Source organism: Polyergus mexicanus, unplaced genomic scaffold (genome assembly GCF_030449975.1).
Source record: "Polyergus mexicanus isolate NDT 795.1 unplaced genomic scaffold, iyPolMexi1.0 SCAF_13, whole genome shotgun sequence".
Lineage (NCBI taxonomy): Eukaryota > Metazoa > Arthropoda > Insecta > Hymenoptera > Formicidae > Polyergus > Polyergus mexicanus.
In genome coordinates, this window is record NW_027223333.1 from 4217630 (window position 1) to 4243192 (window position 25563).

Consider the following 25563-nt stretch of genomic DNA (forward strand, 5'->3'; position numbering starts at 1 on the left):
GCTGGGGATCCAAAAAAGATGCACTACCAGAGCTTGTTTGAAACATTCAGAGAGCAAGCTCCTGATTTTAAGAATTCCATGATGAGTTATACCGGTGGACACCGGATTGTCCAGGCTAGATAGTACACTTAATGAATCCGAAAAAATTACAGCTCTTCTAGTTTTCCGCTTCAGAACAGTACCAATCGCGTTCTGAATGGCGAATGCTTCCGCCTCAAAAATGGTGCAATTATTGTTTATTCTTTCTTTATGCTCTAAATCGAGCTCCGGAGAGAACACAGCAAATCCAGCTATGCTATCCAATTCTGACCGAGATCCATCGGTATAAAATGAGGCATCATATTTTAAGGAGGATGTGAGACGTTGGAAGGAGGAGGCGGGGTCAATGTCCGCCGCAACGCGATGCCCTAGATCTATGTTAATTGCAGGGTCTAAATGTTTGCATTCGTACGGGAATTCGAGGTAACCCGGCAGGTGAAAAGTGTCCATCTGCTCAAAGAGCTCAGCATGCGCAAAAAAGGTATCAACCAGGAGGCAAATGTTTTCTCTCTCGGCAACCGGTAGGTCGCAGAGATCCTCCATCAACCGTCTCAATGGGTGAGAACGCCTAGCCATGACCTTCGCCAGGAATCTCAGAGTGAGGCCCCGCCAGCGTGCTTCCAGCGGGAACTCTCCGTTGATATCCAAAAGTACATTAGTGGGAGTGGTGGACATAAGACCCGAGATCGCTCTTAAAGCCGCATATTGTAGGCGACTGATTTTCAAATAGAGGATTTCGTCCAGAGGATTAAAGGACTGGCATCCCCATTCTAATAAAGGTCTAATAAAGCCTTTATAAACATTGAGTAAGTTGGTGGGATGAGCGCCCCATCTGATACCTGTCATAGCTTTGAGGATGTTTAGTCTTGGCATGACTCGATTCCTTACGTGGTTAATATGTGCCTTCCAGTTGAGTTCGGGATCCAGCACGACACCCAAGAAGCGCGTCGCCGGCAAAAACTGTATATTGCCATTGCCAACCTTGAGCTGGAAATTATGTTTCTTCATGAGTATACGGAGGTTATGCGGCCTGAGTGTTGAGAAGACAACGTAGCTTGACTTGGAGGGGGAGATATCAAGCCCCAGGTTTACAAAAAATTGATATAATCTTTCCAATGCATCGTTCATATGATCCCTGACAGACTCCAGCAGACTATCCGAGCAATATATAGCAATATCGTCCGCATAGAACAATATATTTACAGTATCCGGCAAGACCTTGTGTGACAAGGCGATATATAAATTGAACAGTATAGGGCTTAGGATGGAGCCTTGAGGCAGACCGATGGTGGTGTCGCGACACTGTAAATTAATGCCCGCAGCGTAGCCAATAAGATGTCTACGGAAAATCAATGCCTTAATAAATTTAAGAATTTTTGGGGGAAGCCCATATCTCGAGAGAAGCATTGTTAATATCTCCGGTCGAACCCTATCAAAAGCTCCCTCAATATCAAGAAATGCAGCACCGGTAAATCTGCGAGCTTTATTAGAGATGTGTATGCTTGTAGTCAGCATGGAGATGCTATCCGTGCAGGAAAGCCCCCTCCTAAAGCCAAACTGAGAACTGCATAAAAGCGAGCCCCTCTCTGCCCACCATTCAATTCTTTTGTGGATCAGCTTTTCGAAAACTTTTAGTAAGTTGTTAGCTAGCGATATAGGTCTTAGAGAGTCCTTACGGCCAGGCTTCGGTATAAAGACCACAAAATACTCGTTCCATTGATGCGGGTACATACCCTTGTTAAACATTAAATTATAAATTTTTAGGATGAGAAAATGGAGTGTTTCCGGGAATTTATTGATTATTTTGTTAGATATAAGATCCGGACCAGGTGAGGTTTTTATTTTCAACGTAGTAATGGCTTCGAAATATTCTTGTTTAGTGAATGGGGTGAGGAGGAACTCCTTGCTTCCATTATAGCCTACGTTAGGGAGGCCCGACACGAAATCCCGGATATCAAGCGCGGGTTCCGGGGTTAAGGGGGCCAGCTTATTAAAGGCGTCAATGAAAACGCTCTCCGAGATGTGAGAATGAGGCAGATTGTTAGAGTTTCTATTTGCGAAAGACCTGATATATTTCCATACGGTTGTGATAGGCGTGTTAATATCTAAGGAAGAGCAAAACTCTCGAAAAGCGAGTTTCTTTTTCCTGTTAAAAAATTTTGATGAGTATTTCCTGTATTCTAGAAGCTCTGATAAGTTACTTGATGATGGCAATAACTTAAATTTTTTAAAGATCTGATTCTTTTTTAAAATTATCCCCCTGCACTCTTCGTCCCACCATGCAGCAGGAGGCTTTCCCCTAATGTTGTTGGAGGGAAGCTTTTTTGCGCCGGCAGTTAAAAGTGCTAGATGTATAGCATTGATTAGGCTATCGTAGGCGTTATCCATATCCTTGCCGAGATCATGAGTCTGCTCAACATATTTAGAGCATTCTAATTGAAAAACAGGCCAATCTACCTTAGATATGGTGAAGGAAGGCCGACCGTAAGAAGGCTTTGTATGGTTACTGGCAACAGAAATCATGACAGGAAAGTGGTCGCACCATAATTGTCTTCGAGAACACACCAGGAGCACCTTGGAACGATAGAAGGAGAGACCAAGGTTATGTCCAGAGCGGAGACGGTTGAAAGATCAGCAGAAGCCCACGTATGGCTTCCGTCGTTGAGACAGGAAAGTTCAGCCGATAAGATAGCACCTTCAAGCTTACGCCCCTCCACGTCAGGACCTAGCCGCTCCGGCGACCATAGGGCACTCCTCCCGTTAAAATCACTACATACCACGATCGGATCGTAGTTAGACAAGCAACGAAAAACAGATTTCCAGGCACATGCTTCGGTATGCAAGTATCTACCACCACGCGGTGGACTATAAAGTGAACAAACAAAGATGAACTTATCTGGTCTAAGTCATACTTTACCCAGTATATACTCTATATTATTGCGGTTACAAATGAGATCCATATCATTGTCAGCAATTTGTGTGAATCTAAATCTCTTATCAACGAGTATGGCCACACCTCCACCGAGACGATTTAGATCACGTGAATACAAGTCAAAATTATTAACACAGGGGCGAAGATGTTCATCCAGTCTCGTTTCGCAAAGAGAGGCAATGTTGACATTATGTTTGTCCAGGAGAAAAACAATTTCTGGAATTCTCCTATGCATAGAGCGACAATTCCATTGCAGAATATTAATATTCATGTTATAAATTGTATAGAAAAGGTGATGTTATGCCAGTTGTCAAGAGTAGAGGGTATTCCTCAGAAGAAGGGCCTCCATTTGTGACAAGATATCTGTCTGTATGTTTTCAGCCACGGCAAACTTCTTTTGGCAATCTCGAATCCAATCATTTAAAATTTCAGAATTAGGAGCAGGTACATTACGATCACTAACCCGAGAAACGGAGGTTGAAATAGAGGGGCTCTTGCGGTTAACAGTTTTATTGCTTGGACAGTTGTTAGTGTTTATGTCCTGTTTGAAGTTACCGGAAGTAGGACGAAAAAACGTGGGAGGGGATTTAATTATTGAGAGCTCCAGTCCACGTCTCTTGTGTTGTGCTCCAACTTCTTGACTCTTACGTGTAATAGTTGGCTTAGCGAGTAAGCCGACTGTAGGAAACTGAGGTTTGACAAAACTAGGAAAACGTTTCACACTAACCTCCGAAGAGGGTATAGAAGAATTGAAATGACTAGCATGATCATCTCTAGACACCGCTTCCGCATAGGACTTTGGAAGGGCATATGGGAGAAATTCCCCTAAAGTGGGAAGAGGATGCGAGCGGGTATAATTATCCCCGGCTTGTTGTGTTTGGGGATCTGCTCTCTCCAGCATTGACATGGCTTCGGACTGCGAAATGCCATGGAACGCCATGAGCTTTTTTATTCGCCTCTGTTTTTGGAAAATGGGGCAGGAATTGGATGATGCCTCATGCACAGTTTCGTTATCTGGCAATTTATGCCTTTTACAATTGATGCATGACGGGCTTTCGACCGAACACGACTCATTAACGTTATTGCTGCTCTCATGAGATGATACAAGCTTACCACAACGCTGGCACACTGCATTCCTGTCCGGAGTTCGACAGAACTTAGCAACATGCCCAAATCGCTGGCATCTTTGGCATCTTCTGACCTTCTCAATGAATGGTGTCAAATAGCACCTCTTTCCCATGTATATAACGCTGGGCGGGACTGATAGTGTTCTGAAACGTACAACATATGTGTCAGACTCTATATATTTAGTTGAGGAAATATTCTTGTTGTCTCTAGTACGAATAGGTTTTTTGAGTCTAACAGCCTCAAAAGGAGGCTGCCATAGAATGTTCCACTCTGGTGGTGGACGGACATTTTTAATTAGATCTTCTGGAGAGTCATCGTCATCGACGCCTCTTATATGAATTGCCTGATGACTTTATAATTAGGCACGTATGCTATCCATGTCTCGGAGGGAAATATGTTACTTGATTTTTCGTTGAAAGTATCACAGAATTTATTCGCCGCGTTGCCGTCGGGGAACGCTACCGAGAATTTATTCTTCCCTATTGTTTTTAAGTCGAATGCGGACAAGAAATTAGCAATATGTCTGTTTATACGTTTACCAAAAGCGATTATGCCGTACGTACCATTATTGGATGATAGGTTCGCGTTTGAAGTGTTATTGTCAAAGTTATCTATACCTGTTTTTGTGTTGTTGTTTGTCTCGATGGCATCGGAATGCCGAGCCTGAGAGGGGGAGGAGGCCTAGGGAGCATTTTTTCCATATGGATTATAAACGGAAATTTAACATTTAGACCATACTTATTTTGCAAACGAGGGTCTGCAATACGAACAGAATCCAAAGAGGATCTCTTGGGAGGGAGAGGGCTTCTTAATGCAGAAGACTGGCTCCTCTTGCGATTGCGATATATTATTTCGCGAAGTTGTTCTGCAACCTCATCTTCATGGCTCGTCCCTATGGACTGGGAAGCGTTTCGCGGATCGTTTTCAGGAGGACCATCATCATCCACCTCCATGTTTATATGTATGTGTTGTAGATCCCGTATGATGTGCGTATGAGCGAGTTATTACGCAGTTTTCATCCTAGGACAATGGCCGAGGCCACACTTACGCGGCAATGATAGGTATTTCAAGCCGGGTGGCTCGATCGCACCGAACTATGCACGTCCCGTCCAAGGGACGGGAAACCTTCAACAGGATATCACAATCTCGGGACCGAACGATGGCCCGCAGATGTCCAGAATAGCAAACTTTTGATTAGCACTAAGTTCTCTCACCGAAAGAACAGACGGAAGTCTTTGGTGGCGACACTCTTGATTGGCCATGTAATGGTAACAGCCAAGATGGCGGCGACGCTCTAGCGGCATAGTTGGGTGATTCTAACTAGCTGATGCAATACGAGCAACTAAAATGGCGGGCAGGAATGGATTGGACTTCTCGATATTATAACTGAGAGGCGTTGTCCTACTGCTGTGAGATGATTGGCTTGTCACTTCCTATAGCTGGAATTTATAATGATGATATCTGGTAATGGGGATAGGAAATGGACTGTGAATCTGCTGAATGGCTATTTGATTATTTACTTATTTGTTTTGTAACGCGGTCACCTCGTTCGACGCTCGGATCGGCTCGTCGGTGTCCGGGTTCGAGAGAAGGAGAGACTCAAACTTACGAGACACAATAAAGGTTGAAACGATACTTTATTCAGTGAGAGAAAGATAGATACAGCGTGCAGGGCCGGGCGGTGTCGTGCGCGGAGCGGTGTTGCTGGTAGCAGGATGCGGAACGCAAAGCGGAGGCGCAAAGCGATGGTTGCAAAGCGGCGAGAAGCGTAAGACAGGCTCGGCGGGTAATCGTTCCCGGTCTTATTTACAGGCGCTAACGGCGTGATTAAAACTAGAGGACCTATTACTAACGGACTTAGTACTAGACAGGGCTTATTACTAACAGGTCTTATAACTAGCGGACTTAGTACTAGACAGGTCTTATTACTAGGATGCGGTTACAACTAGCGGACTTAGTACTACCAGGCCTTAAGACTAGCAGGTCTATAACTACGAGACTTAGAACTAGCGGACTTATCTCTATCGTGAGACTACTATTTACAACGCGGTCGGTACATGCACTTCTACGCTACGATCGGGTTAGGTGGCGAGGTATTGCCGGCAGGCTCGAGTGTCACATCGATCACTGCCTTGGCAACGGAAGTCGGTTCAACCCGACGGGGCTGAGTACAACCTCGGCCCGCGGTAGGTAGGAGCCGGTCCAACCCGGCGGGGCTGAGTACAACCTCAGCCCGTGGAGCGGTCGAGACAGGAGTCGGTTCAACCCGACGGGGCCAAGTACAACCTTGGCCCGAGGTATAGAGAGCCGGTTCAACCCGGCGGGGCTGAGTTCAACCTCTGCCCTAAGAGGTGTCAGGTACTGGTTAGATCGGTGTCAGGAGCTGGATGGCAGGACGGGATCTGGTCCTGATTCCTCGGCCGGCCGGGCTTATATACCCGGTCGGGGCTTCCCACTCTACTGTCGGCCCGGGAGTGGGGTCGATTCTGCGTGGGGACCGTGAGAGAGATAGCGCGAGTCGAGAAGCGAGAGCGCATGCAGAGCGAGAGCGTGTGTATCTGTGAGCGAGAGCGCATGCTGAGAGAGGCGGCGGCGGGACAGGTAGGGCTGGGTGAATAAGCAAGCCGTGTATAGACATATATATATTTGTTAGATACAACAGGTCAGGCCCGTAGTAACGGTCCTACCGTTACAGTTTGATGGTCAATGGTTATTGAATATTTTGAATATTTTAGATATCTTAGGGAAGTATTAACAATAGATCATGCTACTTGGAAAGGAACACTCTAATATTCTGATTATTATATTATGCTACATGTTAAAGTGACTAAACAACTATTTAAGTATACACTGAAGTATCTATGATTGTAAGGATGTGCGGGCTTGAGGTTGGTCTAGCATACCGCATATAAGTAAAAATAAAAGGAAATATATACTTGAATATAGCAAGATAATGAATCTAAAGAAATCAGAGTTACGTCACGCTGTTTTAACTGGATGTAAATCCATACATGCAGGCTAATGGATCGAACAAGGGGTTATATTACTATCCTTGTTGTGTATACTATACGTTATAATGTTTAAGCGGTTATTCGGGCGTATACCGAAATATTCACAATTGTAAAGTTATGCGGGCTCAAGGTTTGCTTAGTGTACCTCTTATGAGCAAAGATAAGAGGAAAATAAACACTTAAATATAACGAAATAATAAACCTAAAAAAAATAGAATTGCACTTAAACCTATAAATGCAAATAATGAGATCATTAGTATAGTAAGGTTAGATTTGAAGTTGCACCTTGAGAACGGATTATATCGCGATTTTGGCATGTTGATTAGACTTATAGTGTATTTGCCGCTTGGCTGTGGGCCTTAAATGTTGCAGATATGCACAGCGATGCACATGAACTGTATATTTACTGAAATCTAAATGAGTAGTATGTGTTGATTTATAAATAACTAAATGAGATATATAACTTGGCGATGGAATCTGGTCCTGCTGTCAATGACTTGAATCTCATAAAGTTCTTGGCGATAATATTAGGCGGAATATTCTAATAAGACGCAGCACATTAACGTAGTGTAATATGGTCTGTGACATTTAGATGGCTGTGAAAGAAATAATATATAGATGGATACGGTACGGAAGACGTTTGCGAACGGTCTTCTCCGATTGGTCGATCTAATGTGGTCGGCCAATATGGCGGTGATACTTGATTGACTGCTTTTGATTGGCCGGTGTAGCCTCTAGGAGTTAGGAATTTCCCGGAACACGGATTTAGGGAAGTTGTAATAATATACGAAATAAACAAACAACAAACAACTATATACATTAATGAGTAATGAAGAATAATAAAAATAAAAAGTTACTAGCCCAGGGAAGCTCGGATCTCCCAGAGCTCGGCGAGAGGGGGGTTATTGTCCCTGACCACCTCCTGTCGTCATCAGGTGTAGGGCTAAATAAAGTGTTAGCAGGAGAAAGCGAACATGGTTCAACAATCGAACAGCTGACTGCGGGAAATGGCGTGACAACAAACGCCGCCAAGGAAGAAGCTACGAGCTATATAGGGTCCCAGGAACTTATCAGGACATACCAGGATAATACGACGGATTACATCAAGATGCTGGAAACACTGATTGACTCGGTAAATAAAGTCCCTACACCATTGAGAGGGAAATTGCACTTTGCTGTGAGAATAGTACTGGGATATATTAGTGATCTCTTGGCAACGTTAAAAAAATTAGAAGATGCTAGAAGATATATCCTAATCAAAGTAAACAAGCAAGAGGACCATATACAACAGCTACAGCTGGAACTGGACACCGTAAAGTCGCTGATGTTTGAGGGACCAATGGAGCGAGTACGTGGTACCGAGGACCTAGCTGGGGAATTTCAGAAATTCCCCAGCCCTCTGGGAATAAAATATAATGATGCTAACCAGCAGATCAATGAATGTGATAATTTAACGACCTTAGCTATGACACTGGACAGCCCGGATGAATATTTAACGGATGGCTCTCTGACTTTGGCACGGGTGGGACGGGCTCGAAGACGTGGCGAAGCCAGCCGTCCTAGGGGAAGGCCACCCCGAATAATAAATCAAACCCACATAGCAATAAATATGGATATGAGCATGAATAATGGAAAAAACTTACCGCCACAGGGGTCTCGGAGCCCCAGTGGCAGGCTCGCGGGTTCTACGGTCCCTGGAACTTGCTTGTCTCCATCAAGCGTAGGGCCCACTCCATCGTTGCCGACGGGTGAGGAGTATGAAACAATGACCGCCGAGAATCGCAGAGAGGATGTGAGGAACATACTGGACCTCACCTTTGTTGACTGCTCCTCTTCTCCCGGGAAAGAAGATTCCCTGAAGCTGAAAGGGAGTAAAGATATTATCACCGCAACTCCCGTATCCGGCCAACTACAGGGAAAAAAGTGAAGAGGAAGGCTCGGATTTCGCCGGACGTTATTATCCCGAGCGATGATGATGAGGAAGATGACGCCTCGGTTGCCAAGGCTGCACCTGTGACACTGAGGAGACTAAGGTAAAACAAGAGGAGGAAAAATAGGGAACCCCCACCCCCTAAAAAAATAACTACTGAGGAAACGAAGGTGCTTTCTGAGAGTTCATCCTCCTCACGGATGTCCATAGACACGGATAGAGGCTCGGGACTGGAATCCCAGGCGGTAAGAAGAACTCCTAAAGAATATAACAAAGCGAGGAGCCAGAAAATGTAGAGCGTGGTTATTTCATCGGAGGATGAGGAAGTCGGTAAGGACTTTGCATCACAGGATCTGAGGATCATGGGAACCATCAATGTCGGTTCATTGGGCTTGGACTGTCTCGCGAATGTAGAGCGCATGCGTGCCAAAAGTAAAAATTTTCAAGGCGGTATAAGCGGAAAAATGAGGCGTGATTTGGAAAGGGCCAAGGAAGTGATGAACACTCTAATATACAAATCCGAGGCGACAGGCGACCGATCGTTTTTGAGGATAAGGAACAAAGAGCTTACAGCGCAGATGGAGAAGCTCAAATTAGAAGAAGTCCTTAGAAACAGGGAGATGGAGGAGATGAGGTGCATGATGGAGGCACTTAGGAAAGAAGTAGCGGAACTCAGGGATAAGCTGGACGATGCCGAGGAAGATAGGAGGAAAGCCAGGGAGAGTTTGAGGATCACGGAATGGAAGATGAGAAAAAAGGGAATTGAGCCCTGCGAAATGATTGATAAAGAAATAATTGACGAGGACTTACCTTTGACGAATACCTCACAGAAAAAGAACCCAACAATGAGCTGCCAGGACCTGATGACTGGAAATCCTGGATCTATAACGGCTGTGGTATCTGTAAAGAAAAGAGATATAATTAATAAAGGGAAGATTAGAGGATAAACTGATTTGACTAGGAAAATGGCTGAATTCGGAAAACAAGACAAACTGTAGGAGAGTGAGACGGGAGGTGAGGGGACAGGAGCAGAATGCAAGCCTCTTCCCCAACGTATACCCAGAACCAGACCAAGAGTCATTTCGAACATTAGAATAGCTCCACCAAGGGCGGAAAACAGAGGTAGCAATAGAGGAAACACCAAAGGAAATGTCAGGGACTTTGACTCAGAGGATAGGAAAGAATACAGCTCAAAATCGGAAAGGACAGAGGAATGGACGAAAGTACTAGGAAGAGGAAGGAGCTGGAGTAGAAAGGAAGACGGACTCGTGAAAACCTACCTATACGTTCTGGATATTCATCAAATGAAGGAAACAACAACGCTGGTGCTAAGGAGAGGACTAACTCAGTACGCAGACCTCCAAGAAATGCAGCTGTCTTGGTAACTACCCGTAAGGATGATTTTACTTATGCGGACGTACTGAAAATGGCCAGAGAAAGAATATCCCTAGTTGACTTGAATATTGAATCCACCAAGATTAGAAGGGCCGCTAACGGTGGAATGCTAATAGAAGTATCGGGCCCTGATGGCCCCGACAGGGCTGATGCTCTGGTTAGTAAATTCAGGGACATTTTGAGAGACCAAGCAAGAGTTGTGAGGCCTGTGGTCAAAGGAGAGATTCGCCTCGTGGGCCTAGACGACTCAGTATCCATGGACGAAGTCGTGTGTGTAGTCGCTCAAAATAGTGCATGTAAGGAAGATGAAGTCAGATGTGGACCCATCCGCCCCATGAACAATGGGCTGTTTACTGCATGGATTCAATGTCCATTAAGTGCTGCCATCAAAATGGCCAATCGGAGGATGATTAAAAACGTTGGCCAGGGTCGACTTACTGGATAGTAGGTCCGTCCAATGTTTTAAATGTTGGATATATGGGCATGTTAGGCTTGCATGCACAACTAATGAGGACTACAGTGGCCTCTGTTTTAATTGCGGGGGAGCAGGGCACATGGCCCGGGCCTGTAATCAGCCCACCTGCTGTAAATTATGCTCATCGGAAGGGAAAGACTCTAGTCTTAGATTGGGCTCTAATTTGTGCACGGCGGAGCACAGGGTCAATAGGGTTGGAATCAATTTTAGGTCTTCCATCCCGATTGGACCCAATTCGGCTCGCAGGATTACCCCAATGAATACGGATGCTTGTTAAAACCTTGCAAGCTAATGTAAATAGAAGCAAGCCCTCGTTGGATTTGCTTGTACACCAAGCTAAGGAGATGGACATTGAACTGCTACTAGTCTCTGAACCAAACTTTATCCCAGATACTGATAATTGGTTTATGAGCGACGACAGGAACGCAGCAATATTTGTGGAATTGAGCAATGTTGGGATGAGGTGTAGATTGGCTGGGAAAGGCTCTCGATTCGTAGCAATCTATTGTGGCCCATATATTATCATCTCAATCTATGTCTCCCCCAGACTGGGCCTCCGTGAATTTAATAACTTGCTGGATGAGCTTTCAGCGTTATTGTCGTACCAAGTGAACAAGATCATCCTAGGCGGTGATTTTAACGCGAAGGCTGACCTATGGGGTTCAAGAACAACGGATGGGAGAGGCCGTTTGCTGATCAAGTGGGCCGCGGAGAGAGATCTTCGAATTATGAACATAGGCAATACACCAACTTGTGTTCGTCCCCAGGGAAGTTCCATCGTGGATATTACGTGGGCCTCACCTGATTTGACCCAATTAATTAGGGACTGGTGAGTCAGGGAGGACATTGAGTCTCTCTCTGACCATCTTTATATCTCGTACGACATCTGCACGAATCGTCCTGACGTGCCACCAAATAGGATGTTACCTCATAAATGGAACACAAAGAGATTCGATAAGGATTTCTTCACGGCAGTGATGATTTGGAGAGGCACCGGACCTGGGATGGAAGATCTGGACGACGTTGGAAAGATGACTGCCTGGCTTGATCAAGTAATGGAGGAAGCCTGCGATGCAGCAGCCTCCAGAATCGGACCCCGGAAACCCCGCCACTACGCTTATTGGTGGCAGGATCCTGTAGCTGAACTTCGTCGGAACTGTATTCGGGCCAGACGGATTTGGCAGAGAGCCAAAAAAAGGAAGCGCTCATAGGAAAGGATTACGGAGTTAGGTAGGGTTTATAAGCTTAAACGTAAGGAATTGCGCATTGAGATCAATCGGCTAAAGTCACTAGCCTGGCAGGAGCTTTTAGATTCCATTGATCGGGACCCATGGGGACTCCCGTACAAAATCGTGCTCAAAAAGCTAAAAGTGGCATCCCCCGGTATGACCGAGATATTAGACCCTGATACCCTGGGGAAATTGTTGAACTCCCTATTCCCTAGGAACGTTGAAGAAGACCCAATTAGGGACTGGTCGGACTTTATCTGGTCAGAGGAGTGGTCGATTTTGTTGGGGGAAGTTCATAGGGTTGTAAAAAAGGTCTCCTCTTCCTCTACGAAGGTCCCGGGTCTTGATGGTTTCCGGCTCACTATGTGGAAGGGTGTGACGGAGGAAATCCTGAAATGAATCAGGTATACGTTCGATCTTTGCTTAAAGAAAGACGAATTCCCAGTCCATTGGAAATGCGCGAATTTAGTTTTGATACCCAAAGGTGGAAATCAGGAAATAGACTCAACCGAGCTTCCAAAGGTTAGACCCATATGTTTGATCAATGAGATCGCGAAGGCTTTTGAGAGGGTGCTCGCGGATAGGATTTCTTCTTGGCAAGCTGAGCATCCGGAATCGGAGCTGAATGATCCTTCGATTGAAGGACATCACTTCTGAAGTAGTCAGGGTTGGAGGGTACGCGATCGTGGTTTCCTTAGACATACAGAACGCTTTTAACAGTATCCCATGGAAAATAATACGTAGGGCCCTGAGACGTAAGGGTTTCCCCTTATACATTAGAAGAATCATTGATTCCTACCTCTCCAATAAGGTTGTACAGTATCTAGGACCGGATGGTAGACAGCATCGTAGGGCCATGGAGGCCGGTGTGCCTCAGGGCTCGGTATTGGGGTCCATTTTGTGGAATGTTGCCTTCGATAGCATTCTGAACTTTGCCGAGGAAGAGGAACATAACGAGATCCTATGCTATGCAGATGACACACCTGAGTGCGGGCGGATACATAAAGTAAGGCGGGCCCACGCGACCCTGTGTATTGATGGCATCTAGAATGAGATCGCTGAATTATCATTTATGGTGTGAAAGTACCTAAAGATTACCTTGGGAAAGGCTCGAACTCCTTAAATAGACTGGTTGAGGTTGACATACCTCGACTGTGTGGATGGGTAACTGAGTGAACTCTTTATGCTGGCTGAGACTCGCATGCGTAGTAGGCGCAATCTACTGTATCACTAATGGATGATTGGTGCATCAGGGGGCTCGGGGGGGCAGTATGGATGTGCACAATTCCTGTTTTGAATATTGGACGCGGATTTGCTATTTACCTGTAAATAAATTGAAACGGGAATTAAAATTAAAGATCCGAACTTGAAGTGACTGAAAATAACTGTAATTGTAATTATAACTGCAAAGTTTTATGACGGTGGCAGTTTGTACAGGAATTTGACCTAATAGCCGGGCAGCTTTGGCCCATGATGATATATATGATGATATGATATATATGGTTGTGCGTGCATTGACATCTGACATCTGCGTTGAATGTTGGATATAGAATGGAGTGTGCAGTATAAAATAATGCAATATAATATATATTGTAGTCTCTGGGTCTCCTGAGTTCTCTTATGTATGATGGAGTATAGCAGGAGCACCACGTCGTCGTGTAGATTTGACACTTTGAATGAAAAGTGATGTTATCTTTCTTTGCGTATGCGAATGCCGCGCGCACTGACCAGTGCTTGGTGGATGCGCGTGACTTCTCATGCGTATGCAAATGGGGAGGATAAACTAGAAAAGAAATGCGATACACAGTCTTAGCGACAGGCATGAATGGAGTGGTGTGGTATTGACATTGAGACATATATATATATATATATATATGTGGCTAATACTGTGTTACTGAGGCACATGGTTTGTTTGAGCATCATGTAGGAGCTTAAGAGTTAAAATAAAATGTTTATTGTATGTAAATAAAGTACAAATACGAATCTTGAATCCTAAATTATACATGCTGCTGTGCTGAGGACACATCGAGGGATGTTGAGGTATCGCCGACCTCTGCAACTAACGACTGAACAGGGTTATGATAACATCCAGGTAAGATGGTACTTCTACTAAGAATTCTCGGTTTAGTGATGTGATCGTATTGGCGTCTGTGCTAAGAGGACAAGCTTTAACTTCACCTTATCACTTTTATTATTTCTTCTTCTTCTTTTTCTATTTTTTGGCAAGGAACAGAGTACATCTCCGTTCATGCTGCCAGAGAGCCATCTCAACTTAGTTTACAAGAATGAGAGCACTGCGTATGCGCGCCAAAGTAAGGCTCCGATTCGTCGAGTCAGATTGAAATGTTATTCGAGCGCAGGAAGGAAACAATAGGAGCGACAATTTTATAGGACGGAAATTTTAAAAGCTCAAAGATGTCATAGGGGGAAGGAATTCCAAGGCTTCGCTCGATGGCAGAAAGGAGCGAGCCACGCTGTACGGAGAGCAGCGGACAGGACCAAAGGACATGGCCAATATCCTGTTGGGGAGCCCCGCAATCGCATGCAGGGGAATCCACAATGTTGCACCTAAAAAGATTATAGTTTAGATTATAATGATTAAAACGAATTCGTGCGACAGTCACCATCCCAACGCGATCAAGAGAATGACTGCAAAACCATGCATTAGGCGAAAAAGATGGATACAGTCCAAAATACCGGGAGCCCTTCCGACCCGCCTGGGAAGCAAGAAAGTCCCCTGTAGTCTTAATATATCTATCTCGAGCAAGTGAGTAGAAGTCCGTATGGGGAGGGAGATACTCCGAAGGCTCACCCTCCCTCACAGCCCGCCCAGCAAGGAGATCCGCCGTTTCGTTACCCAGGATACCCACATGCGCGGGGATCCATGTTAAAATAACATCAATGCCCTGGAGAAGGCCGACCTCAGCTTATTTTTGAGAACAAGGACGAGATAGTTGTAATCTCTGTCGATTCTGCCGCCAGAGATGACATCTATCACACTGCGGGAGTCCGAGAATATCGTCACCTTGTTGACATCATTTTCGAGGATGTATTCCATCGCATGAATGATGGCCATGCATTCACCTGAAAATACAGAGGAGCTACAGTCAGCCCTAAACATTTTTTGAATGTGGAGAGACGACGAAAAGACTCCAATGCCAACACAGTCCCCAGGTTCTTTCTTGGAAGCATCCGTGAAGATTAGGTGTCTACCATCAATGAGATGGGGCAAGGACGATTGAAAAGTAAGCTGGGGAAACGGAGCCCGGCGAATCCCCTCCACCACAAAGGGAGGGGTGACCTCGGAGGTTGGAGTGAAAGATAAGGTTTCATAAGAGAAAAGATGCATAGGAACCTTAGAAAAAGAGGCGATTCTACGCTTGTATTCTTTATTCAGGCAAAAGGCTCTATACAGAAGAAATCTGTTGAACAGGTTATATTTGTTATTGTTAAAAAGAGCGGCCTAAAGGTCATAAAGCTTTTCAATAAGAAGATTGTTCCTAAGTGCAAAAGATCGAAAAATAAATTTCGATGTCAAAAAAGTAAAACGATGTCTAATTGGGCTAATGCCCGACTCCGCATAAACCACATTAGTAGGGGTTGTCTGTCTCAGGCCCATACAGTGACGAAGGGCCCTATGCTGAGTCCTCTCCAAGAGTTCCACTAGACCAGAATTATGTAAGGGAAATATAAAAGAGCCATATTCAATAGAGCCCCGAACAAGAGCTTTAAAAATGCAGAGCATGGTCCTGGGGTCCGCTCCCCACCACACTCCCCTCAGCGACTTCAAGATGTTGGAAAGTTTCCCGCATTTGTTCACCAGATAAAGGACGTGAATTTTGCCGCTGAGAGCGGGATCAAGATAAATGCCAAGGAACTTGTGCGATTGGACCGAACCAATAGCAATACCGTTCAGCTCGATTGAAAAACTCAAGGGGTTGACTCTTTTCTTGGTAAATACCATGAGGGCTGACTTAGACGGGGAGACAGACAAACCCCTAGCAAACAAGAACCGCAACAGGCCATCAACCGATCCTTCCAAGGATCTGAGGGCGATCCCGGAATCAAAGGATCCAGTATAGAGCGCAATGTCGTCCGCGAACTGAACGATCCGACAGTCGCAAGGGGGATACTGTTTACAGCCAGAGACGTACAAGTTAAATAAAAGAGGGCTCAATATGGAGCCCTGTGGAACTCCCTTATCCGAAACAAAGTGAGGGGAAATTTCGCCGTTAAAGACAAATTGGATATTTCTATAATTCACTAGTTGACATATGAACCAGTAAATTTTCGGGGGGAGTCCCAAGTCAACGAGATCCCTGACCAAAATATTACGGACGACATTATCAAACGCCCCCCGGACATTCAGAAACAGACACGCCGTTGATCATCCCGAGACAAACCTACCATAAACATCAGTCACAAACATCAGACACCCAAGTTGTCCGAACACGACCTCCCTCTATGGAATCCGAATTGAAAAGGGGGGAGAATCCCCGAGGATTCCACCCACCAGTCCAAACGAGTCAAAATAAGCTTCTCCAGAACCTTCAAAAGGCAAGAGGTGAGAGAAATAGGCCGATATTTTCCCGGGGTGGATTTTGGGATGAGAAAGACCAAGGAGTGATGCCACGAAGCCGGGAAGAGACCATCCTCCAGGAGTTCATTGTAGATGTCAAGAAGAATCCGCAAGTATTCCATCGGAAGAGCTGAAATCATATTGTAGTCAATTTGGTCGAGACCCGGAGAGGAGCGTATTTCTGCATTTCGAATCACTGACAGAAGTTCCCCGAGGGTGAAGGGATTGTCAAACATCCTGCAGAAGTAACCAGGAGGGAAGTCACCAAGAGAAGAGTAGACCCTATGAAGAGCGGATGGAGGACATAAGGGGTTGATGGAGAGTCGAATCTCCTCTAAAATGCGGCAGTTAGAACTAGGGGAAGGAGTAACAATGCCCAAGTGACGATTTTTAAATCGCTTGATAACTTTTCAGATGTAGGTGACAGGGGTGTTAGGATTAAGGTTTTGACAAAAGTCTCTCCATCCTTTTCTTTTTTCAGATTTTAAAATGCGTCTAGAAATAGCTTCCTGTTTTTTAAAAGCAAGAAAATTAGAATATGAGGGAGACCTCTTGAAAGTAGAGAGAAGCTCACGTCTAAGGTCAACCGCCGCCTGGCAAGAGTCATTCCACCAGGGGGCCGGCAAGGTAGTCCGTTTTTTGTGGTGACGAGAGGGTTCCTCAGAGGAACCTCTGCCCGCTTTCCGAAGCAGACAGCTCCTCAAGTGGCGGGTAAAAATCTCATATCTATTTTCTGCGTTTAACGCAGGGTTGCTTAAAGATTCATTAAGGACGCACAGGCCATCACTCAAGCTCTCGGTGAATTGCTCCCTTCCAGCCGCAGTCAGTCTAATTCTATGGTAGAAAAATTTCCTCTTTATAACGTGGCAGTTAAATCTAGTTTCCGTCGGAAAGTGGTCACTAAGATGAGTATTGTCGAGCACACTCCACTCGCACAAGTCGATGACAAAGGAGGACACAAAAGCAAGGTCTATCGCCGACCTTGCCTGATTCGACCGAATCAAAAAAGTGGGGTCCCCATTATTTATGCAAGTAAAGGACGCGGACAGGGCCGAAGAGAGAAGAGCATTGCCCTCCCTATCAGACCGTCCACATCCCCACTCTCGGTGATGGGCATTAAAGTCTCCCACAAGAATAGTATGAGGAAAAATGTCACAGAAGGCAAAAAGTGAGTCGTACTCACGGTCAGAGAGGGGCTCATGGGGGTGCCTATAAATGGAGACGACAGTCAAATCAAGGTTATCAAAATGAATGGTGACCGCCATGCACTCCAAACCTCCGCTAAACCGGACACCAATCTCCACAAGATTATACGGAACAGACCTGCGGACGGCCAGGAGCAAACCTCCGCTTTTCGTGTTAAAGAGTCCGTCCGGAATACATTAAAATTAGAAATGTTCAAGTAGGAGTCGGGGCAGAGCCAGGTCTCGGACAGGGCTAAAACATCAAACTCCTGGAACAGGGTGTAGGAAGGATCAATCTTATTCATCAGAAAGTGACAATTCCATTGAAGGATCCTTAGAGGATGATGCTAAGAAAGACGACCTCGTGCCGAACTAGACATTTAAGGGCACGGGATTAGAAGCTGGACCTCGCGAATTCAATGATTGGAGGAGTGAGCTAAGAAACTCGGCAACGGAGTCATACAGGCCCAACAGCCTAAGGATGGGAGCGAATTTTTCCATTAGGACATTAAAAAGACCAAAGAGCTGGTCACACAGTTCTGGATTGAGATTAAAATCAAAATTAGAGGGATGAGAGGAAGGAGTATACGGGGCAGAAAAATGAAGACTGTGAAAATCCGCCTTCTCATCCGTAGAGGAAGGGAGCCTTCCATGGGGGGATATGAGGAGGGAGTTGTGATTAGGGGGAAAGCTAAATATTCGTTGAGATTTATTTTTTTGGAAGGAGCGAGGGTGGGAAGAGGCGCTGTCGTTGTTATTATTATAGTCTTTAGTGCAACATTTTGGATTTGGATGGGATAGAGACGGAGCTGAGAAAGGAGAAGGGGGGAGGAGGGAGAGAAGGAGGCGCCGCGGAAGCATTTCTTTTAGATGGAACTTTTGAGTGAAGGACGCTCGAGAATGATAACGGAAAGGAGGGGGAGGGCAACGAGGAAGAGGAAGGGTGAGGGTGAGAGGACGAGGGAGGGAAAGGAGGATTGTACAAAGACGGAAATTCGCCGATATTAAATGAAGGGCCAAGAGTTTTGCTTGCTGAGCAACCCCGAATATGACCTCTAGCCTCCGCAAGAGGAATATTGTCGTACGCCGCAAGTTCTCTAATCCTTCTCTGAATATTGTATTCCGGACAGCTCAAACTAGTGGTTCTGTGAGGACCCTTGCAGTTTATACAGAAGGGCGGCCCGTCCTTTTTAGGGCATGATGTAGGGTCCTCATGCGCCCTCGCCCCGCAATGCTGACAACGGGGATGTCCCTTACATTGGGCCTTTAAGTGCCCATAACGAAGACGTGTGAAGCAGAGCGAAGTTGTTGTAACGAAAGGCTCGACAGAATGTCTAACCATAAACAAATATATATGTCCAGGGAGCGATTGGCCCTTGAAAGTAATTAAAACGGTCTTACAAGGTATCAATGTAGGCTCCTGACCATCAGAGGAGGAGGACTGCGAGACGTCCGTGCTCCTCCGCCTTCTGTTGAGCCTCTTTACGGAGATGACCACAACACCACTGTCAATGCTCTTGCGAATCTCCTCGTCGGGCAAATCGAGGGGAACATTACGAATAATGCCCTTCCTTGTTGTTCTGAAAAGAGGAATATAAGCATTGTATCTTTTTGTTTTAAGGATGGGATTAGAAATCAGGCTGTTTGCCGCCTCTCGAGACTTAAATTGTATGCTTATCTTAGAAAAACCAATCTTTTTAATCTCTAGAATGTCTTTTTTCGAAATAGAATAGAGAAGGCGACCAACCGCGATAGGGTCGATTGAAGACGTGGAATTTTCCGCAGATTGGATAATAACATCGAAGGGGCCCTGCGAGGTTCTATCATATTTATTTGTATACGAAAGAGACGAAAGGTCATACTCACTTCCATTAGCGAGAGAGTCACAAACATGTTTACCTGAGCTCGAGTCATCCGCCCCCCCCCGTCCCGTCGCAACCACCTACTGTAGAAGGCAAATTTCTTTCCATTTTCTTGCGCTTATTAGGAATATTAGATTTAATGGACTTATAATTTAAAATATCACAGGCTTCCTTGGGCGGAAAGAATCCCCCCGTCAAAACATGAGAGTCGGACTGAGAATTAGATGCAACATTGTTAGCAGATTCGGATCCAGTTTCCATAACATCGTCAGATTCGGGAGGGAAGGGGAGAAGGGAAGACGCAATAGAGTCAAGTCTGTCTTCGTCATTAGCAGATTGCAAGTCATTAATTACTAAAAAAGCAGTTGCTAAAAGCTTTGGTTTAAGCGAAGTACCCTCCTTAGGGTCCTGGGTCGGCATAATAGCAGGAAGAATCGCCTGGCCGGAAAACCGGCCGGCCGCAATGGCGGGTTACCACGCACCACAAAAGCGCAAAAGCACGTAAATAATAAATAGATAAAGTTAAAGATGATAGTTCACAGTCAGATTCGAGCAACACAACATGCAGCACTCTTCGATCACCCAACAATTCGGAATCTTGTCTCACATCGAATAAATCCAAGAACGATAGATAGCTCGTGCGAGCGCAACACCCGAGACCTGTCTCCGCGCCGACACTCCCTTTTATTATTTATTTGTTGCTTATAATAACTCAGCACCTTGAAATTTGCGGTTGACACTCGTGCGCCACGGGTTAAGTTCTAGTAGATGGAAAAGTGACTATGGCGGCGGGCTTATACTAGGGGTAGTCACTAGCAATGAGAAGGTCTAGAACTCGTAATATATAGATCGGAAACTCACTTGGATGTTGTATGTGAACTCTCAAGGTTAAATTAGCAGAATGTGTGGACGTATGATGGATCACATGCATAGATATGTCTTGTAAATGTGAGTGCAGTTCATACACTGAAGACGGAGGGATGCTAGTTGTCCTTAAATCTGAGTAGTGGAAGGTTGCTTGTTTTCCCAGAATGTGAAGGCGGACACTGACGGCTTCTCGATGCCTTGCAATTGAGAGGTGTGTCTCTGTGTTGGGAGATGATTGGTCCGTCGCTCCCTTCTGGCTGGAATTTATAATTCTGGCACCTGTAAATAGAAATATAGGATATTAGCTGCAAACTACTAAGTAACTTTTAATTACTAGTAATAGGAAAGAAATAGTCTAGTATCTATGATGAGGAAGTGTTGATTGAGATTCGAATATCTAATGTTAATATTTTAGAATTTGAATTGTCTAAATTGCTGAAGTGGTATTTCAACGAGTCAATGACATAGAAGCGATAAAGCGGGAATAATCATAAAATTATTCTGACTTTCTTATTGCATTGCGGAGCGTGAGGTATGTGACTTGTTGATCGTTCTCTGCGTTGATCTGCGAGTCGCCGCGCTGTCTGAGGCCTGGAGGCATGAACCACGTACATACTTGGTAGTAGACGGCCGGCATATAATGAATATCATGAATTTTGCGAATACTTACCCGTAATTGGCTGAGATAACTCCTAGATCTGGAAATTTCTCTGAACTATGTAAACTGTTGAAATAAGGACTTTATATCTAACTAGATAGTATTAGGATAATTAGGTTAATGTAAGGATATAGGCCATGCCATTGGCATTCCGCCTTATCACTGCCTCCCCCTCGGGCCTAGCCGATCCGTTAGGGATTTTCCACGGCCAAATACTATAATATGATGAACAAAAAGCACGAAATAAAGTTACCAGCTCAGGGAGAGTCAGATACCCCAAAGCTCGGCGCGAGTAAAATCATGGTCCCTGGCTTTCACGTGTCGTCATCATGCGTAGGGCTATTTAGAGATAGAAATAAGGAAGTCAACTCCGTGAGTGAGGAACTCAAGCGCGAAGAACCTGCGAATGCCAACTCATCACTCGAGGAAGGATTCGGAAGAACCCTAGTTAACCCCAAAAACCCTAGCAAGGAGTATTCTAGAGTCTTAGAGACCATTATGGCCTTAGAGGATACAGCTCCATTCTCAAATAAGAGGAGGATTCGGATCGCAGTAGAGATAGTCATGGACTATATAAATGAACTCTTGGTGACGGTTAACAAATTAGGCTGTGCCCGTAGTTACATTTTAGCCAAGATGGGCAGACAGGAGGATCAAATACAGGCGCCGAGTTCAGAATTGGAGGCGCTTAGATCGCTGCTAGAAAACCAAAAGCGATGGAAGCATGACAAGCCCGAGGATGAGGTCAACTGGACCATAAGATCCCCTAGTATTCCGCGGGGTGACAGCCCGACTGACAGGGAATTAAATTTAAATCTATCCAGGCTGGAGAACACCCAACAAAACATCCAGTCCAGAGGGGAGCAATCGGAAGTCCAGGATACTATAATTGAGGAAATTAATCGTATGCAGGAATCAATAGATCACATAAATGATGAAATCCGGGAGAAATCCGTGGATTTGAGAAAATTAGATGTCGCTGCTTAAACGGTCCTCTCCAGTCTCTCGTGTGAGATATGTGAGGAGGAAAGGAAGAGTTCTGATCGGACGGACTCGTAGGTGGAATGAAACCAGCCGTCCTAGGGGAAGGTCACCCCGAACAATAAACCAAATTGATAACGCTATGGACATGGACAAAAAAAAAGGGAAAAAGTTATCGCCGCAGGGGATTCGGACCCCCAGTGGCAAGCGAGTGAGCTCTATAGTCCCTGGAGCTCGCCCGTCTTTATCAAGCGCAGGGCTCTCTCCATCGTTGACGACGGGCGTGAAGGATAAAGGAACTACCGCCGAACAGCACAAGGAGGATAGAGCAGAGGAAGCGGACCCGTTGGAACTTACCTTCGTGGACTGTGCTTCTTCGCCGGGAAGGGGCGAACAACGGAAGAGGACATAGAGGCAACTCGGAAATCCGCCGATAGAACTGAGGCAAAGCCCAAAAGAAAGGCTAAAGTCTCGCCGGATGTTATTACTCCGAGCGAAGACGAAAGGGAGGAGTATTCTGAGACTCCTATGGCTGCCCCAAAAAGGGTCTCTCTGAGGAAGACGAGATCTAAGAAGAAAAGAGCGCAATCCTCTGCCATATTGACAGCGGAATCAGATGGAGACTCGTCACCTGTGTTAATGTCCATGGATGTGGAGAAGAGCTCGGACTCGGAGTTCGGAGCGGGAAAAGGATCATCTATAGAATCCAAATCTAGAAATCGCAAAGGGGAATTCATTATCTCTTCAGAGGACGAGAAAGCCGGGATGGATTTTGCACCCCAGGACCTGCGCATTATGGGAGCCACTATTGTGGGCTCACTGGGCCTTGATTGCCTGGCTAATGTGGAGCGCATGCGCGCTAGGAATAAAAACCTACAGGGCGGTATTAATGGAAAAATGAGGAAGGAACTGGCAAGAGCGGGAGAGGTTATCAATGCCCTTATCTATAAAGCGGAATCCGTGGGAGACCCTGCTTTTTTGAGAATAAAAAACAGGGAACTCACAGCTCAGATTGAGAAAAGCAAGCTGGATGAAATTCATAAGAACAGAGAAATCGAGGAAATAAGAGGTATGATCCAAGATTTGAAAAAAGAAGTTTCGGAACTGAAGGATAAATTGGATGACGCGGAGGAGGATAGAAGAAAGGCGAGGGAAAACCTCAGAATTACCGAGTGGAAAATGAAGAAACAAGGCATTGGAAGAAGAACCTTACACGATGAGTAACAAGTCTGGAAAAAATGGACAAATTAACGAAACGGAAATGATTGACTTACCTGTAGTCGGAGCGTCCTACGGAGTAATCCTGGCAGATGCTGTTGAGCCCGAGAACCCTATACGAAGACCTGGAGCCACGCTGGACATTGAACCTGAAAAAAAAGAGGAATTAATTACTGAAGAAGAGAAGGATATTCAGAGACAAATTAATGAACTTGTCAGGAGGAGAGTGGAAGTGAGGAAACATAGACGAATAGGAGGATAGCGAGATAGGGAGTGAAAATAAACAACTCAAAGGGAAACCCCTGCCTAAGCGACAACCAAGGACTAGACCCAGAATCCTTAGCGACGTACAAATAGTCCCCCCAGGGTCGGATAGAGGTGCGAGTGGTAAGATTGGGAAAAGGATGGAAATCCCTGTCGAAGAGGGCTCTGGAGTAAAAAATACCAAAAAAGAGGAATGGACCCGGGTTTCCGGAAAGAGGAAGAGTAGATACCCCACGGATAGTAGAACGTAGGAGCACCAGCAACAACTCGGAGCTGGAAATAGGGACAAAAACAACGTCATCGGAACCCGAAGATCCCCAAAAACAGCGGCTGTCATGGTAACAAAATTAAAGGATGAACTTACTTATGCAGATGTTCTTAAATTGGCCAGAGAAAAGATTTCCCTAGGTGAGCTGAAAATTGAAACCACTAAGATTAGGAAGGCCGCTAATGGCGGGATGATCATTGAGGTGAGAGGGCCAAATGGCACTAATGGAGCGAACGCACTGGCTGAAAAGCTGAAGGGCATTCTTCTTGATCGGGCCAGGGTGGTCAGACCCATGATCAAGGGGGAACTTCGACTGGTGGGTTTGGATGACTCTGTTATTGCGGAAGAAGTCATCTGTATTGTCGCCCAAAATGAGGAATGTAGCGAGGACGAAATAAAGGTGGGGGCTATTCGTCCCATGAACAATGGCCTCCACACGGTCTGGATACAGTGTCCCTTGGGCGCAGCAATCAAGATGGCGAATAGAAGAAAGGTCAGGATAGGATGGACATTAGCTCGTGTGGACCTTTTGGAAACCAGACCTGTCCAATGTTTTAAATGTTAAAAATTCGGGCATGTTAGACTAGCCTGCACAACCAAGGATGATTACAGCGGCTTGTGTTTCAAGTGCGGCGGAGAGGGTCATTTAGCTCGTAACTGTAAACTGCCCCCTTCTTGTAAATTGTGCTTGGCAGAAGAAAGAGACCCGAAACATAGGCTAAGCTCTAAACTGTGTGCAGCAGAGAATAAAATTAGTAGGATAAGAACTAACTTTAAAGTAAGAAATCCAACTATTCTCGCGCAGTCGCAACTTATGGATACAGATGCGCATTAAAACGTTGCAGGCGAACGTAAATAGAAGTAAGCCATCATTGGATCTCTTGATACATCAGGCTAGGGAGTCCGGTTCTGGGTTATATGGTCTGGGCTATTGGTCACGGAACCAAGCTATATCCCTAACTCTGAAAGTTGGTTTGCGAGTAGAGATGGGCATGCCGCGATATTCGTAGATCTTAATCTCATCAGACTGAGGTGTCAACTGACTAAAACTGGCTCTAGCTTTGTCATAATACACTGTGGGCTCATCTCATATCTCATTTACTCAATCTATGTTTCCCCAAGAATTGGTTTGAGGGAATTTAATGATCACCTGGTGAAACTATCAGCTGTGCTTGCGGACCGGACAGACAAAATTGTCATTGCTGAGGATTTTAACGCAAAAGCCAATCTGTGAGGATCACAAGTCAAAGATGCTAAGGGCCGTTTACTCATGAGATGGGCAGCGGAAAGGGATTTGCGCATTGCTAATGTAGGAGAGAGGCCGACCTGTGTCCGCCCATAAGGATCCTCCATTATAGATCTTACCTGGTCTTCGCCTGATCTGGAGCAGTTAATTAGAGACTGGGAGGTCAGGGAGGACCTGGAATCTCTTTCGGACCACCACTATATATCCTTTTGCCTATATACGGACTATCCTGAACTGCCTGTAACTCGCGCAGTCCAACGTAAGTGTAGTGCTAAAAAGATCAATAGAGACTTTTTT

At 45.4% G+C, this 25563-nt stretch overlaps 1 protein-coding gene across 1 annotated transcript; it reads left to right on the top strand.

Moving 5' to 3' along the window:
* Window positions 1–11176: 11176 nt before the first annotated feature.
* LOC138938972 (uncharacterized) lies at window positions 11177–12538 on the top strand. Its single transcript, XM_070306398.1, has 4 exons — window positions 11177–11373; window positions 11458–11739; window positions 11830–12046; window positions 12197–12538. The coding sequence occupies exons 1-4, from the start codon at window positions 11177–11179 to the stop codon at window positions 12536–12538; spliced, it is 1038 nt and encodes a 345-aa protein (XP_070162499.1).
* Window positions 12539–25563: the final 13025 nt, after the last annotated feature.

Bases quoted from the DNA above. Each gene is read 5' to 3' on its own strand.
- LOC138938972 (XM_070306398.1), top strand. From the start codon at position 11,177: ATGCTTGTTAAAACCTTGCAAGCTAATGTAAATAGAAGCAAGCCCTCG. The intron at 11,374-11,457 runs GTGTAGATTGGC...TGTCTCCCCCAG, and splicing joins TTGAGCAATGTTGGGATGAG to ACTGGGCCTCCGTGAATTTA. The intron at 12,047-12,196 runs GTAGCTGAACTT...AATCGGCTAAAG, and splicing joins CTTATTGGTGGCAGGATCCT to TCACTAGCCTGGCAGGAGCT.